This window comes from Salmo trutta, chromosome 20 (assembly GCF_901001165.1).
Source record: "Salmo trutta chromosome 20, fSalTru1.1, whole genome shotgun sequence".
Classification (NCBI taxonomy): Eukaryota; Metazoa; Chordata; class Actinopteri; order Salmoniformes; family Salmonidae; genus Salmo; species Salmo trutta.
In genome coordinates, this window is record NC_042976.1 from 16,523,937 (window position 1) to 16,540,445 (window position 16,509).

Below are 16,509 nucleotides of genomic sequence, written 5' to 3' on the forward strand. Positions count from 1 at the left end.
AATATGACAAAAAATTTCGAAATATTCCATTACCGTACTTCGAAGCATGTCAACCGCTGTTTAAAACCAATATTTATGCAATTTATCTCGTAGAGAAGCGATAATATTCCGACCGGGAATCTGCCTGTCTGTAAACTGAGGAAAAAACCGAAAGCCGGGGGCGGGGCGTGTCACGCGCCTAAGGCTTAGTCCATTGACTGACCACTCAGCTTTTGCTCTCGTGTGCTTCAGCCAGGGCTTTGAATGACATCATTCCTGTTTTTCCCGGGCTGTGAGACTCCATTGTTGACGTGAGAAGTGTCACGTAAGAGCAGAGATCCTTTGTAAACGATAGAGAGAATCAAGAAGGGCAAGAAATGTTCAGACAGGGTACTTCCTGAACAGAAGCATCTCAGGTTTTTGCCTGCCATAGGAGTTCTGTTATACTCACAGACACCATTCAAACAGTTTCAGAAACTTTGGAGTGTTTTCTCTCCAAAGCTAATAATTATATGCATATTCCAGTTTCTGGGCAGGACTAATAATCAGATTAAATCGGGTACGTTTTTTATCCAGCCGTGAAATTACTGCCCCCTAGATGTAAGAGGTTAACCACCCCTTAAGAGCTCTCTGCCTCCACGAAATCTTGGGGTTGTGAGTGGCTAGCCAGGGAATTCCCAGTACCACCGGAAACGCCGGGGAAACAATGAGGAACAGGCTTATACGTTCCTCATGACCCCCCCGCGTCACCATGACCAGTGGCACTGTGACTTCCCTCACTTGACCGGACCGTCGACTATCTAGGGCGTGCACGGGGAAGGGTTGGTCCAGCTGAACTAGGGGAATCCCTAACTTATTGGCGACCCCACGGTCCATAAAACTCCCAGCCGCGCCTGAATCGACTAGTGCCTTATGCTGGAAGTGAGGGGAATACTCAGGAAAACAAACTGAGGCGTACATGTGGCCGACAGAGGGCTCTGGGTGTGGCTGGTGCGGACTCACCTGGGGGGTCGACATGGTGCTCTGCCTGCCATCTGAACTCCAGGGCGAGCTTCTCCAGCACCGGTCCGCAGTGTGCCCTCTGCGACCACAGTGGGTTCAGGAGAGCCCCCCCCCCCCCTCCGGTCCTCCTAGCTGCAGTCCCTCCATGGCCGTTGGAGCAGGAGGACTGGGAGGTGGAACAAAAGACCCCGATTGGAACGCCCCCGGGCAGCCAGCAGGTTGTCCAGCCTGATGGACAGATCTATGAGCTGGTCCAGTGTGATGGTATTGTCCCGACAAGCCAGCTCCCGGCGGACGTCCTCTCTAAGACTACATCGGTAGTGGTCAATCAGGGCCCGTTCATTCCACCCCGATGCAGCGGTGAGGGTCCGGAACCCCAAAGCAAAGTCCTGAGCGCTCCTCGTCTCCTGTCTCAGGTGGAACAATCGTTCACCTGCTGCCTTGCCCTCCGGGGGATGATCGAATACTGCTCGGAAGCGGCGGGTGAACTCCGGGTAGTCGTCCATAGCCGAGTCTGGGCCCTCCCAGACTGCGTTGGCCCATTCTAGGGATCTATCCGTGAGACACGAGACGAGGACACTCACCCTCTCCTCTTCAGAGGGGGGGCGGACGGTCGCCAGGTACAGTTCTAGCTGGAGCAGGAACCCCTTGCACCCAGCGGCCGTCCCATCGAACTCCCTGGGGGGCGTGATCCTGATCTCACTTGAGCTGGGTTCCATTGGTGCCGGTAGAGACACAGGGTGGTGAGCTGGCGTTGGTGTGGGTGGGGGAGCAACTCTCTCCCAGCTCTCCAAACGTGCCAGCACCTGGTCCATGGTTGTGCCCAGGAGATGGAGAAGGCTAGCATGCTGTGTCACCTGTTCCTCTATGGACGGCACTTCTGCTTCTGCTGACTCCATGTAGTTGGTGCGGGATTCTGTCACGGCTCACTTTGATAGCAGGAGGGGTGAAGTCAGGCGCAGGTGACTGAGATCTGTTTAAATGTATATTTAATAATCCAAACAGAAAAATGCTGCAACAAGGCAGGTTGCAAAAACAAGTAGGAAGGAGGACAGCTCCAAAGATCCACATGGACAGGGCGCAGCCTGGCAACCCTAATGTCTAAACAAGCAGCTATACTGGGAAAACATACAAAAAATACCCGACTATCAAACAACATGGCAACGAACAATCCCGCACAAATCCCCAAACGAAACAGACAAACTAAATACCCCCACTAATTGACTAACACAAAACAGGTGCAGACCTAATCAGACAAAACCAACAGACACAGAAACATAGATCGGTGGCAGCTAGTAGGCAGGCGACGACGACCGCCGAGCACTGCCCGACCGGGGAGAGGCGCCACCTTCCGTGGACGTTGTGACAATAATACTCAGAAGTAATTTATATACATATTTAAAATACGTGTAACAGAAATACTGCCCATCTGTGACTTTGGTGAAGCAAGAAGTAAAAAAATGTAAGGAAGCAGACAAATAAGAAAACAAACTTGTAGAGGCTGTTTTGTAGTGGCTAGCCAATAGGTGAAGGGTGTTATGTCCCTGTCAAGAGAAAGAGGTTGAGTCACAGACAATGCCAAGACAGACCACTTGTGTATGGTTTTGACTAGATGGGACACAACTATTGTCAGATTTGACTTTTCGTAGCAGATTACAATTTACGCAGCAGGTTAGAAGAAATAACATAGCACGTTAGGAGATTTAGGTTAAGGTTAGGGAAAAGGCTGTTGGGTTATGGTTAGCTAAAATGCTAAATAAATCAACTATCGACACTAATTTCACAAAAGCTGTATCCCTTCTAGCCATATCCCTTGCATATGTATGTCTCTTGTATTGTTGGCCTAGGCTTTTGGCTAACAAGTAATCGATAAGTGTCTCCTCGTGTCCAAATTATGAATAAGCTCTGTACTGCAGAGATTGTTAAATATTTGATCTACAAAATATAATTTGGACATCACCACCACAAAGTAATGGGCTTTTATAGCTATCAGTCTTAAACAAGTTTGTGTCTAGAGATGGAAAATATTCTTAAAATAGCTTACTCACAGTGAATCTCCAGTTTTTCTGAAAAAGTTATTTAGTTAAACAAACTTTATTGATCCCTAGAGAGGGAAATTGGGTAAAGACCACATCCATTATTTTTTTATGTTTCTAGAAACTAGAGTACATGTAATAAGATCATCTCCTTTAACAAACCTGTAACCGCCTCAAACTAAATACACAATCACTTCATAGTCGTCCGACTACAGGTCCATGTTTTGAATGAAACATGTAAGCCATCCATCCCATCCCCTCCATAACATCTCTATCTCCTCTCTCCAGCCACTCTCCTCCATCCAGAGCCCATACTGTGTGACGTAGGGGAGTTTCACTGCCATGACCAGGTGACCTGTGTCCCAGAAGGCTGGCTATGTGACAGGGAGCCAAACTGTCCAGATACCTCGGACGAAGCACAAGACAGATGTAAGTCACTCACTCACACGTTCATCTATGCTACCATTCACCATACACTTCAATAGCGCCAGACACGTGTAATTCACTAATTCATTTATTCGCCCATTCACCATATACAGTACTTCAAGGTCACCATATTATTTCACATTCTGTGATCTCTTATTCCACGGTTTTACTTGCCTTTAACTGAACATATTCTTTATTCGTTCTGCAAATTCTGACCATAGAAACAGGTATTGCTTCATGCTTATATCCATTTTAGATCTTTAAGCTCATTTTATTATATTTTATGATATCAAATGTAGCTGGGTGTCCAGATAAGAATCCACTGCAGTTGCTGATAGATACAGCAGCTTTTACTGTAGCCAAGTTCACAATTCTCTCCATAATTTTACATCTTGATATTTATAGTGGAGGCTGCTGAGGGGAGGATGGCTCATAATAATGGCTTGAATGGAGTCAATGGAATGGTATCAACCCGAGTGGCGCAGCGGCACTGCATCTAAGTGCAGGAGGCGTCACTACAGACCCTGGTTCGATTCCAGGCTGTATCACCACCGGCCGTGATTGGGAGTCCCATAGGGCGGCGCACAATTGGCCCTGTGTTGTTAGGGTTTGGCCAGGGTAGGCCGTCATTGTAAATAAGAATTTGTTCTTAACTGACTTGCCTAGTTAAATAAATCTTAAATAAATAAATACAATTTTTTAAAAATCAACCACATGGAAACCATATGCTTGATAGCATTCCATTGACTCCATTACTAGCCGGCCCCTCCTCAGCAGCCTCCACTGCTTGATAATGATTACAGTACCTTTCCTATTGACCTCCAGTTTGTGAGAAGATGGTACAGTATTTTACTAAACCATGGCATGTATTCCAAGGTTGCAGTGGGCCAAGTCTTCCCCGCCTCACCAGGTATTCCATTATCATTTAGATTAATCGTGTTGGCTCCATTTTATTTACTAAGCCTGTAGAGAGAAGGCCCTGAATATTCATCATGGGAATTTGGCGCAGCTCATTATCATGGATTATGTATTTTTTTTAAGGAATTAGATCAGCTTTGAGTGCTGCAAAGAAAAGCACAGTGAAATTAAACCACCCCTGTTTATAGGCTACCGGTGCTTTGGTTCCAATACCTTACACCATGCCCAAACTGGACGCGCACCTGCATGTGCCATGGTGTGCAGATTGATTTTGTCCCCCCACACCAAATCATGACACACAGGTTGAAATACCAAAACAAACTCTGAACCAATTACATTCATTTGAGGAAAGTTCGAAAAGCATTAAACATTTATGGAAATTTAGCTAGCTTGCAGTTGCTAGCTAATTTGTCCTATTTAGATAGCTAGCTTGCTGTTATTAGCTAATTTGTCCTGGGATGTACACATGGAGTTGTTATTTTACCTGAAATACACAAGGTCCTCTACTCCAACAATTAAACCACAGTCGTCTCTCATCCTTCCAGGCCTTTTCTTCTTTGGACTTTACATGGTGATTGGCAACTAACTTGTATAAGGGGTATTACCACAACCAACCTCTGTTCATCTTTAAATCGCCCACGTGGGTATAACCAATGAGGAGATGGCACGTGGGCTTATGCTTCTAAAAGCCAATGAGGAAAGGAGAGGCAGTTGGGAGAGGCAGTTCTGCGCCACAAATAGAAGCAACTTCTATTTTAGTGCCTGGCAACGCAGACGCTCGTTGGTGTGCGTGAGCAGTGCGGGTGCGATGATTGAATAACATGTATGTGTAAATGTATTTTACACATACATGTCGGTCATGCCCCCCCCTTTTGGTTTTTCTCTGATACTACACAGCTGATTCAAATAATCAAAACTTGACGATGAGTTGGTTATTTGAATCCACTGTGTACTGCTAGGACAAAAAACTAAACGTGCACATAATGGGAGCCCCAGGTCTGAGTTTGGGAAACCCTAGTGATGGGAAACCAAGGTTTTTTTAAAGTTTTGTTGGTGCTCTCACCATATTGTGCTGAAAAATGGTTCATTACTCAGGGCATCATTATCTGTTCACAATGTACTTTAGTGACATCTGCTTGTCAGAAATAAATATCAAATCAAATTTTATTGGTCACATGCAGATGTTATTGCGAGTGTAGCGAAATGCTTGTGCTTCTAGTTACGACAGTGCAGCAATATCTAACAAGTAATCTAACAATTCCACAACAAATAAATCTAAGTAAAGGAATGGAATAAGAATATATAAATATATGGATGAGCAACGTCAGAGAGCATAGGCTAAGATGCAATAGATAGTATAGAATACAGTATATACATATGCGATGAGTATGTAAGATATGTAAACGTTATTAAAGTGCCATTATTAAAGTGACTAGTGTTCCATTTATTCAAGTAGCCAATGATTTCAAGTCTGTATGTAGGCAGCAGCCTCTCTGTGCTAGTGATGGCTGTTTAACAATCTGAAGGCCATGAGATAGAGGCTGTTTTTCAGTCTCTTGGTCCCAGCTTTGATGCACTTGTACTGACCTCGCCTTCTGGATGAACAGGCAATGGCTCGGGTGGTTGGTGTCCTGGAGGGCAGGTCATTTGTCCCCGGTGATGCGTTGTGCAGACCGCACCACCCTCTGGAGAGCCTTGCGGTTGTGGGCGGTGCAGTGCCGTACCAGGTGGTGATACAGCCCGACAGGATGCTCTCAATTGTGCATCTGTAAAAGTTTGTAAGGATTTGTATTTGACAAACCAACTTTCTTCAGCATCCTGAGGTTGAAGAGGCGCTGTCACGCCTTCTTCACCACACTGTCTGTGTGGGTGGATCATTTAAGTTTGTCCGTGATGTGTACGCAGAGGAACTTAAACTTTCCACCTTCTCCACTGCTATCCTGTCGATGTGGATAGGGGGTGCTCCCTCTGCTGTTTCCTGAAGTCTACGATAATCTCCTTTGTTTGTTTGGCATTGAGTGAGAGGCTATTTTCCTGACACCACACTCCGAGAGCCCTCACCTCCTCCCTGTAGGCTGTCTCGTCGTTGTTGGTAATCAAGTCTACTACTGTTGTGTCATTTTCAAACTTGATTATTGAGTTGGCCACGCAGTCATGGGTGAACAGGGAGTACAGGAGGGGGCTGAGCACGCACCCTTGTGGGGCCCCAGTGTTGAGGATCAGCAAGATAGAGATGTTTTTTTCCAATGGCACGTCAGTAAGTCCAGGACCCAATTGCACAGGGCAGGGTTGAGACCAAGGGCCTCAAGCTTAATGATAAACTTGGAGTGTACTATGGTCCTGAATGCTGAGCTATAGTCAATGAACTGTATTACATTATTTTTTATTATTTTTATTTAACATTTATTTAACTAGGAAGAGGGGCATTCAAGTCAGTTAAGAACAAATTCTTATTTACAATGATGGCCTACCAAAAGGCAAAAGGCCTTCTGCTGGGACGGGGGCCTTGGATTAAAAATAAATAAATAAATAAATATAAATATAGGACAAAACACACATTACAACAAGAGAGACAACACAACACTACATAAAGAGAGACCTAAGACAACATAATAGCAAGGGAGCAACACATGACAAAACACAGCATGGTAGCAACACAACATAACAACAACATGGTAGCAATACAACATGGTAGCATCACAAAACATGGTACAAACATTATTGGGCACAGTCAACAGCACAAAGGTCAAGAAGGTAGAGAGAATAATACATCACACAAAGCAGCCACAACTGTCAGTAAGTTTCCATGATTGAGTCTTTGAATGAAGAGATTGAGATAAAACTCTCCAGTTTGAGTGTTTGTTGCAGCTCGTTCCAGTCGCTAGCTGCAGCAAACTAAAAAGAGGAGCGACCCAGGGATGTGTGTGCTTTGGGGACCTTTAACAGAATGTGACTGGCAGAACGGGTGTTGTATGTGGAGGATGAGGGCTGCAGTATATATCTCAGATAGGGGGGAGTGAGGCCTAAGAGGGTTTTATAAATAAGCATCAACCAGTGGGTCTTGCGACAGGTATACAGAGATGACCAGTTTACAGAGGAGTATAGAGTACAGTCATGTGTCCTATAAGGAGTATTGGTGGCAAATCTGATGGCCGAATGGTAAAGAACATCTAGAGAGCACTCTTACCTACCGATCTATAAATTATGTCACCGTAATCTAACATGGGTAAGATGGTCATCTGAATCAGGGTTAGTTTGGCACCTGGGGTGCAAGAGGAGCGAATACGATAGAGGAAACCAAGTCTAGATTTAACTTTAGCCTGCAGATTTGATATTTGCTGAGAGAAGGACAGTGCACTGTCTAGCCATACTCCCAAGTACCTGTATGAGGTGACTACCTCAAACTCTAAACCCTCAGAGGAGGTAATCACACCTGTTTGAAGAGGGGCATTCTTCTTACCAAATCACATGACCTTTGTTTTGGAGGTGTTCAGAACTAGGTTAAGGGTCTTCAGCGGGACACCTGTCGACAACTCCAGGTGAAATGGTAGGGCGCACAATTCAAATAAATAATCATAAAAATTATACCATGCGATTGTTTGAGGACGGCTCCCCACATCAAAATATTTTTCAACCTGCACAGGCTTCATAAAATTACAAATAGCGATTAAATATTCACTTACTTTTTGAAAATCTTCCTCTGATTTGCAATCAAAAGGGTCCCAGCTACAACATGCATGGTCGTTTTGTTAGATAAAATCCTTCTTTATATCCCAAAAAGTCTGTTTAGTTGGCACCATCGATTTGAGTAATCCACTCGTTCAACATGCAGAGAAAGGAATACAAAAAGCTACCGCTAAACTTTGTTAAAACAAGTCAAAATATGTTTCTATTTAATCCTCAGGTAGCCTAAAATGTAATTAAACTATAATATTTCATACGGAAAGAAGTATGTTCAATAGGAAAGCAAAATTAGCAGGTGCGCTTCCTCTTCATTGCTCGCGCACAGACTGATTTCCAAGTCTTACTCCCAGTATTAAAACTCAAAATTCTTCCTCGTTTGGGAAGAAACAAGCATGAAACCTTGAACAAAGACTGTTGACATCTAGTGGAAGCCATAGGAATTCCAATCTGGGAGCTGGATTTGGATATGACCCTGTACGTTCCATTGGAAGAGAATGGGCTCTCAAAAAAAAAAATCCTGTTGGTTTTTGGATATTCTCCTACCATATCAATTGTGTTATCGTCTCATACATAACATTTCTACAAACTTCAAAGTGTTTTCTATTCAATAGTACCAATTAAATGCATATCCTGGCTACTGGGCCTGAGTAACAGGCAGTTTACTTTGGGCATGTCAGTCAGACAGGAAGTGGAAAAAATAGACCCTAGCCTGAAGAAGTTTTAAGGGTAGAGAAAGCTTTTTTGCTCACTCAGAAAGCTTTGTTGTAGAGCATTTAACACAAAATCCGGGGAAGGGCCAGCTGAGTATAAGACTGTATCATCTGCATATAAATGGATGAGAGAGCTTCCTCCTGCCTGAGCTATGCTGTTAATGTAAATTGAGAAGAACGTGGGGCCTAGGATCGAGCCTTGGGGTTCTCCCTTGGTGACAGGCAGTGGCTGAGACAGCAGATTTTCTGACTTTATACACAGCACCCTTTGAGAGAGATAGTTAGCAAACCAGGCCAAAGACCCCTCAGAGACACCAATACTCCTTAGCCGGCCCAGAAGAATGGAATGGTCTACCGTATCAAAAGCTTTGGCCAAGTCAATAAAAATAGCAGCACAATATTGCTTAGAATCAAGGACAATGGTGACATCATTGAGGACCTTTAAGGTTGCAGTGACACATCCATAACCTGAGCGGAAACCAGACTGCATACCCGAGAGAATACAATAGACATCAAGAAAGCCAGTCAGTTGATTATTGACAAGTTTTTCCAAAACTTTTGATAAACAGGGCAAAATAGAAATAGGCCTATAACAGTTAGGATCAGCTTGATATTCCCTTTAAATAAAAGACGAACTGTGGCTGCTTTCCAAGCAATGGGAACCTCCCCAGAAAGGAGAGACAGGTTAAAAAGGTTGGAGATAGGCTTGGCGATGATAGGGGCAGCAACCTTAAAGAAGAAAGGGTCAAAACCATCTGACCCAGATGTTTTTTTTGGGGTCAAGTTTAAGGAGATCCTTCAGCACCTCGGACTCAGTGACTGCCTGTAGGGAGAAAATTTGTAGCAGGGAAGGGGAAAAAGAGGGAGAAGCATCGGGGATAGTCGCGTTAGAAGGGGTGGGAGATGAGGAAATGTTGGACGGGCAAGGAGGCATGGCTGAGTCAAATACGAATCCTGACTTAATGAAGTGGTAATTAAAGAGCTCAGCCATGTGCTTCTTATCAGTAACAACCACATAATCAACATTAAGGGGCATGGGCAGCTGTGAGGAGGAGGGTTTATTCTCCAGGTCTTAAACCGTTTTCCAGAACTTCTTGGGGTTAGACCCACAGAGAGATAACTGTTCCTTAAAGTAACTAATTTTGGCCTTCCGGATAGCCTGGGTGCGCTTATTTCTAATTTTTCTGAACGATAGCCTTGAGTATGCGTGTGCTGACCCTTTCGCCAAATGCAATTCTTGAGGTGGGGTAACTCTGCAAGATCACGGTTGAACCAGGGGCTGAACCTTTTTAATTCTCCTTTTCTTTATGGGGACGTGTTTTTTAACAATATCACTGAAAATATAAAAAAAGAAGGTCCAAGTGTCTTCGACAGAGGGGACCAAGCTGATTCTATACCATTTTACAGAGGCCAGTTAATGAAGGAAGGCTTGCTCATGAAAGTTTTTTAGCAAGCATCTATGACAAATCAGGACAGGTTGTTTCACTGAGCAGCCATTACGAACACAGGCTGTAAAACAGTGATCACTAAGGTCATTACAGAAAACACCAGACTGATACCTATCAGGATTATTTGTGAGGATAACATCGAGGAGAGTAGCCTTTTCTGGGTGTACCTTGTGGAATTGGTGATCATCTGAGAAAGATTTAGGGAGTCCCATTGCTTTAGGACTTGGTCAGGTGGTTTAAGCATGTCCCAGTTTAGGTCACCTAGCAGGACAAATTCAGACTTAGTGTAAGGGGCCAGGAGAGAGCTTAGGGCAGGTAGTGTACAGGCCGGTGCTGATGGAGGACGATAGCTATTTGAAAGTTTAATGCTTAAAACCAGCAAATCAAATTGTTTAGGGACAGACTTGGTGGAGACAACTGAGCACTTAAGGTGATCCTTGGTAAAGATTGCCCCTCCCCCACCTTTGGAAGATCTGTCTTGCCAAAAAAGGTTATAACCAGAAAGGTTAACATCAGTATTCATAACACTCTTTCTTAACCACGTCTCAGTAATGACCAACACATCTGGATTGGAGCTGTGAACCCACACTTTCAACTGATCTATTTTAGGTAATAAGCTTCTAGTGTTAACGTGCAGAAAACCCAGGCTTTTACCAGAGCAGAATTCAGTGAAGCAGATATCAGAGCACAAGTCAGAATTGGGGCTAGCGACAGTAGATGGGCCAAAGTGTACATGCATATGTCCAGATATTATCAACAGTAATACAATCAAGGCACGGCATAGTACAGGGAGAGCTCTGCAGTGCTGACATCTGAATGTGCATCAGATGGCAACAAGATCATATTGTACAGCAATTTCATGAGGTAACATGAATACAAAGCTGGCGAGAGGTGTTGAGAATTGGATGGGAGGCCAAAAGTCTGTGTAACCAATAGAGAGTCACTGTCCCGAGTGTGGGAAAAAAACATAGTCTGTCCCACGGTTGGGTAAAGAAAGTTTGTAGTCAAGAAAGCATGCAGGAGTCATGAGGCAAAATGCACAATAATTAAAAAATATATGTAACGACTTGGGGCTAGCCATTGTAAGTTCAGAGTCACTCGCCCCAACAGTGCGTGTGTGCTGGAGGCGAGCGAAAGCTCGGGAGAGAGGGGTGAGTGTGGTGGAGGTACCTGTACCAGACAGGGGGAGACAGGCCAGGGCAGACGGTGAACAGATCGCCAGGTGGAATCTATGCTAAATGACTAAAATGTAAATGTAAATTAATCCAAGCAGCAGTGCAGCAGGCAATGGGAGTAGGTGTCACACCCACTTGGGAGAAACTTTTATTTCTGGAGGCCAGTGAATGGTCTTTGAAGCATCCTCTGAAGCCCCCTCCTGCTGTTTAAAGACTCCTGACACTTGTTGGGCCCAAAGGCCTTTTACTTCACACCTTAGTGCTAATTGAATTTGTATCCGGCTCAGTTCCCAGTTGGAATGGTGTCCTCAGGTCTTTGCTGTTTATTGGCTAGAGCACCCTCCGTATAGCTTGGAAAAATAAAACCTTGGATGCAGTAATCTCTCCGGTTAAGGCCATGCTGTGGAGGGTAGCATCTTGCATATGTACCTGCAGAAAATACAAGTTTACCTAACTCCAAATCTATCCTTTTGTAAACATAGGTATTCCTTTTGTCCAGATGGGATAGGGCAGTGTGCAGTGTGATGGCGATTGCATTGTCTCTGGACCTATTAGGGTGGGAAGCAAATTGAAGTGGGTCTAGGTTGACAGGTAAGTTGGAGGTGATATGATCCTTGATTAGTCTCTCAAAGCACTTCATGATGATAGAAGTGAGTGCTATGGGGCGATAGTAATTTAGTTCAGTTACCTTCAAATTCTTGGGAACAGGAACAATGTTGGCCATCTTGAAGCATGTGGGGACAGCAGACTGGGACAGGGAGAGATTGAATATGTCCATAAACACACCAGCCAGCTGGACTGCACATGCTCTGTGGACGCGGCTAGGGATGCCGTCTGGGCGGGCAGCCTTGCAAGGGTTAACATGTTTAAATGTCTTACTCACATCAGCCATGAAGAAAGAAAGCCCACAGTCCTTGGTAGCTGGCCACATCGGGGGCACTGTGTTATCTTCAAAGTGGGCAAAGAACGTGTTTAGCTTGTCTGGCAGCAAGACGTTGGTGTCCGTGACGTGGCTGGTTTTCCTTTTGTAGTCCGTGATTGTCTGTAGACCCTGCCACATACGTCTCATGTCTGAGCCAATGAATTGCGACTCCACTTTGTCTCGATATTGACGTTTTGCCTGTTTGATTGCCTTGCAGAGGGAACGCCTACTCTGTTTGTATTCTGCCATATTCCCCGTCACCTTGCCATGGTTAAATGCGGTGCTTCCTGCTTTCAGTTTTGCGTGAATGCTGCCATCTATCCACGGTTTCTGGTTAGAGTAGGTTTTAATAGTTAGAGTGGGTACAACATCTCCTATACACTTATTGATGAAATCAGTAACTGTCTCAGTGTACACGTCAATATTATTCTCGGAAGCTACCCGGAACATATTCCAGTCCGCGTGATCAAAACAATCTTGAAGCATGGATTCAGATTGGTCAGACCAGCGTTGAATAGTCCTTAGCACAGGTGCTTCCTGTTTGAGTTTCTGCCTATAGGAAGGGAGGAACAAAATGGAGTTGTGGTCAGATTTGCCGAAAGGAGGGCGGTGGAGGGCCTTGCATCCCGGAAGTTAGAGTAACAGTGGTCTAGTGTTTTTCCAGCGCGAGTGCTACAGTCAATATGCTAAAAGAATTTAGGTATCCTTTTCCTCAAATTTGCTTTGTTAAAATCCCCAGCTACAATAAATGCAGCCTCAGGATATATGGTTTCCAGTTTGCATAAAGTCAAGTGAAGTTCCTTGAGGGCCGTCGTGGTATCGGTTTGAGGGGGGATATACATGGCTGTGACCGAAGATAACGCTCTTGGGAGATAATACGGTCGGCATTTGACTTTGAGGAATTCTAGGTCAGGTGAACAAAAGGACTTAAGTTCCTGTATGTGTTACAATTACACCATGAATCATTAATCATGGAACATACACCCCCACCCTTCTTCTTCCTGGAGAGATGTTTATTCCTGTCGGTGCGATGCACTGAGAATCCAGGTGGCTGTACCAACTCCGACAGTATATCCCTATAGAGCCATGTTTCCGTGAAACAGAGTATGTTACAATCCCTGATGTCTCTCAGGAAAGCAACCCTTGCTCTGATCTCGTCAACTTTGTTATCTAGGGACTGAACATTAGCGAGTAATATACTCGGAAGCAGTAGGTGGCGTGCGCACCTCCTATGTCTGACTAGAAGACCGGTCCGACTTCCTCTTCTCCGGCGATGTTGTGTGAGTCTGATTATCAGATACTGTAGGCATTCTCTTTCGCCACTGTTTTCATCAAAACTCTGTGGTGCAGCAGTAGGTCATTGGCTTTAGTAGGCTAGGATAATTTGGTACACCAGGTTTGCATTTTACATCATGCTTCCCTTTTTGCCTTCTAGTTTACTATTTTTCCAAAACTGAATCTTTGGCATTATTTAGGATGCTTAAGACAGAAGCTCATACTATACTAAATAAAACAAATTATTTGAACAACAGTGCAGAAAGTGTGGTTTACCATAAAAAAAAAAACATCTCAAAATTGTGTACCTTCAACTGGTTTTTACCTCATACACGTCCCTGAATGTTCCATAGTTCCCTACTCTACTGCTAAACTACCATTCAGGTGAACCCTTTTATACAAAATCTATACTAAAAGTATGGTGTCCAGTAGAGGTCAGTGTTTGAAAGCAGCTTGGAATCAAAGAAAGCACCAGAACCACGGCGAATTCAGTGGGATCTTGCATTTTGCAATAAACGGTTTGAAAAGGTATGTGATCTAACGAAGCTTCTGACGTCATTGGTGATGTACTTCTGATAAAGTGATACACGCATTGGTACAATACTTCGAGTATACTGCTTAGCGATTTCGACGCATACCTCGGAGCTCCGGTATCAAACATAACATCACTAGGAAACCCTGTCTTAGAGCAGGGTTCCCAAACCTGACTTGGGGGCACCCCTGGGTGTATGTTTTTGGTTTTTCCCCTTGCACTACACAGCTGATTCAAATAATCAAAGCGTGATGATGAGTTAGTTATTTGAATCAGCTTTGAAGTTCTAGGGAAAAAAACAAAACATGCACCGAGGGGGCCCAAGACCGAGTTTGGCAAATATTCAACTCTTACCCTACGAGGTCCGGAGCCTGCTGGTTTTCTGTTCTACCTGATAATTAATTGCACACACCTGGTGTCTCAAGTCTAAACCAGTCCCTGATTAGAGGGGAACAATGAAAAAAAGCAGTGGAACTAGATTGAGATCCAGAGTTGAATTTGACGGCCTTAGAGTATAGAGAAAATACAGCCTTTGTTAGGAGATATTGTATGTGTTATCAGTGATGGCACCATACAATGCTTTATTAGTGCTTTGTGTTGAATGTAGTATGATTGATGGATGTATCTTATCCAACCAAATAAGAGGCTCTGTGTTTAACCTCTCTGGGCTAGGTGGGACGCTTGCGTCCCACCTACTCAACAGCCAGTTGAATCCTGTGGCGCGTTATTCAAATACCTTAGAAATGCTATTACTTCAATTTCTCAAACATATGACTATTTTACAGCATTTTAAAGACAAGACTCTCGTTAATCTAACCACACTGTCCGATTTCAAAAAGGCTTTACAACGAAAGCAAAACATTAGATTATGTCAGCAGAGTACCCAGCCAGAAATAATCAGACACCCATTTTTCAAGCTAGCATATAATGTCACATAAACCCAAACCACAGCTAAATGCAGCACTAACCTTTGATGATCTTCATCAGATGACAATCTTAGGACATTATGTTATACAATACATGCATGTCTGATCAATCAAGTTCAAATTTATATCAAAAACCAGCTTTTTACATTAGCAAGTGACTAGCATGTGACTAGCATTCCCACCGAACACTTCCGGTGAATTTACTAAATTACTCACGATAAACGTTCACAAGAAACATAACAATTATTTTAAGAATTATAGATACAGAACTCCTCTATGCACTCGATATGTCCGATTTAAAAATAGCTTTTCGGTGAAAGCACATTTTGCAATATTCTAAGTAGATAGCCCGGCATCACAGGGCTAGCTATTTAGACACCCAGAATGTTTAGCATTCACCAAAGTCAGTATAAGAAAAATGTTATTACCTTTGCTGTCTTCGTCAGAATGCACTCCCAGGACTTCTACTTCAATAACAAATGTTGGTTTGGTCCCAAATAATCCATTGTTATATCCAAATAGCGGCGTTTTGTTCGTGCGTTCAAGACACTATCCGAAAGGGTAAATAAGGGTTACGAGCACGACGCATTTCGTGACAAAGAATTTATAAATATTCCATTACCGTACTTCGAAGCATGTCAACCGCTGTTTAAAATCAATTTTTATGCAATTTTTCTCGTAAGAAAGCGATAATATTCCGACCGGGAAATCGTTTTTTTATTACAAAGAGAGTGAAAGTAAAAGCATGCTATCCCCTCATGCACGAGCCTCAGTCTGATGGCCCTCTGATAGAGCACTTGCCAAACGCGCTAGTGTGTTTCAGCCTGGGCCTTGAATTACGTCATTCAGCTTTTTCCCGGGTTCTGAGAGCCAATGGGAGCCATAAGAAGTGTCACGTTACAGCAAAGATCCTAAATGTTCAATAAACAGAGGCAAGAAGCCCAAGGAATGGTCAGAGAGGGCACTTCCTGTTTGGAATCTTCTCAGGTTTTTGCCTGCCATATGAGTTCTGTTATACTCACAGATACCATTCAAACAGTTTTAGAAACTTTAGGGTGTTTTCTATCCAAAGCTAATAATTATATGCATATTCTAGTTTCTGGGCAGGAGTAGTAACCAGATTAAATCGGGTACGTTTTTTATCCAGCCGTGCAAATACTGCCCCCTATCCCCAACAGGTTTTAAGGATGTTTTTCTTGGGACCTGACTTTTCCCAGTTGAACTCCATGTAGTTGTACTCCACCCTGCATATTCCAGGTAACGGTCATGTCATGGTACCATTTCCTGGTACCATTTGCTTGTCCGTGCCTCTGCCTCTCCCTCAGTGGAGAAGTGTAATCACCACATGTAAAGCCCCAGAGGGGAGACCAGCCAGGCATTCCATTACACACACACGCGCACACAAACACACACCTTCCATTCCATTCCATTAACGTGAGACTGTAGTAGGCCACTGGTTCAGATGCTCAGCCACGG

The 16,509-nt window shown here is 43.9% G+C and overlaps 1 protein-coding gene across 1 annotated transcript in view; it reads left to right on the forward strand.

Moving 5' to 3' along the window:
- The window catches only part of LOC115156297 (low-density lipoprotein receptor-related protein 1B-like), a 575,728-nt gene that overhangs the window by 192,460 nt on the left and 366,759 nt on the right, over positions 1–16,509 (forward strand). Inside the window, exon 2 of the mRNA XM_029703749.1 lies at positions 3,306–3,446. Within this exon, the coding sequence (XP_029559609.1) occupies positions 3,306–3,446 (141 nt within the window). The remainder of the gene's footprint in view (positions 1–3,305; positions 3,447–16,509) is intronic.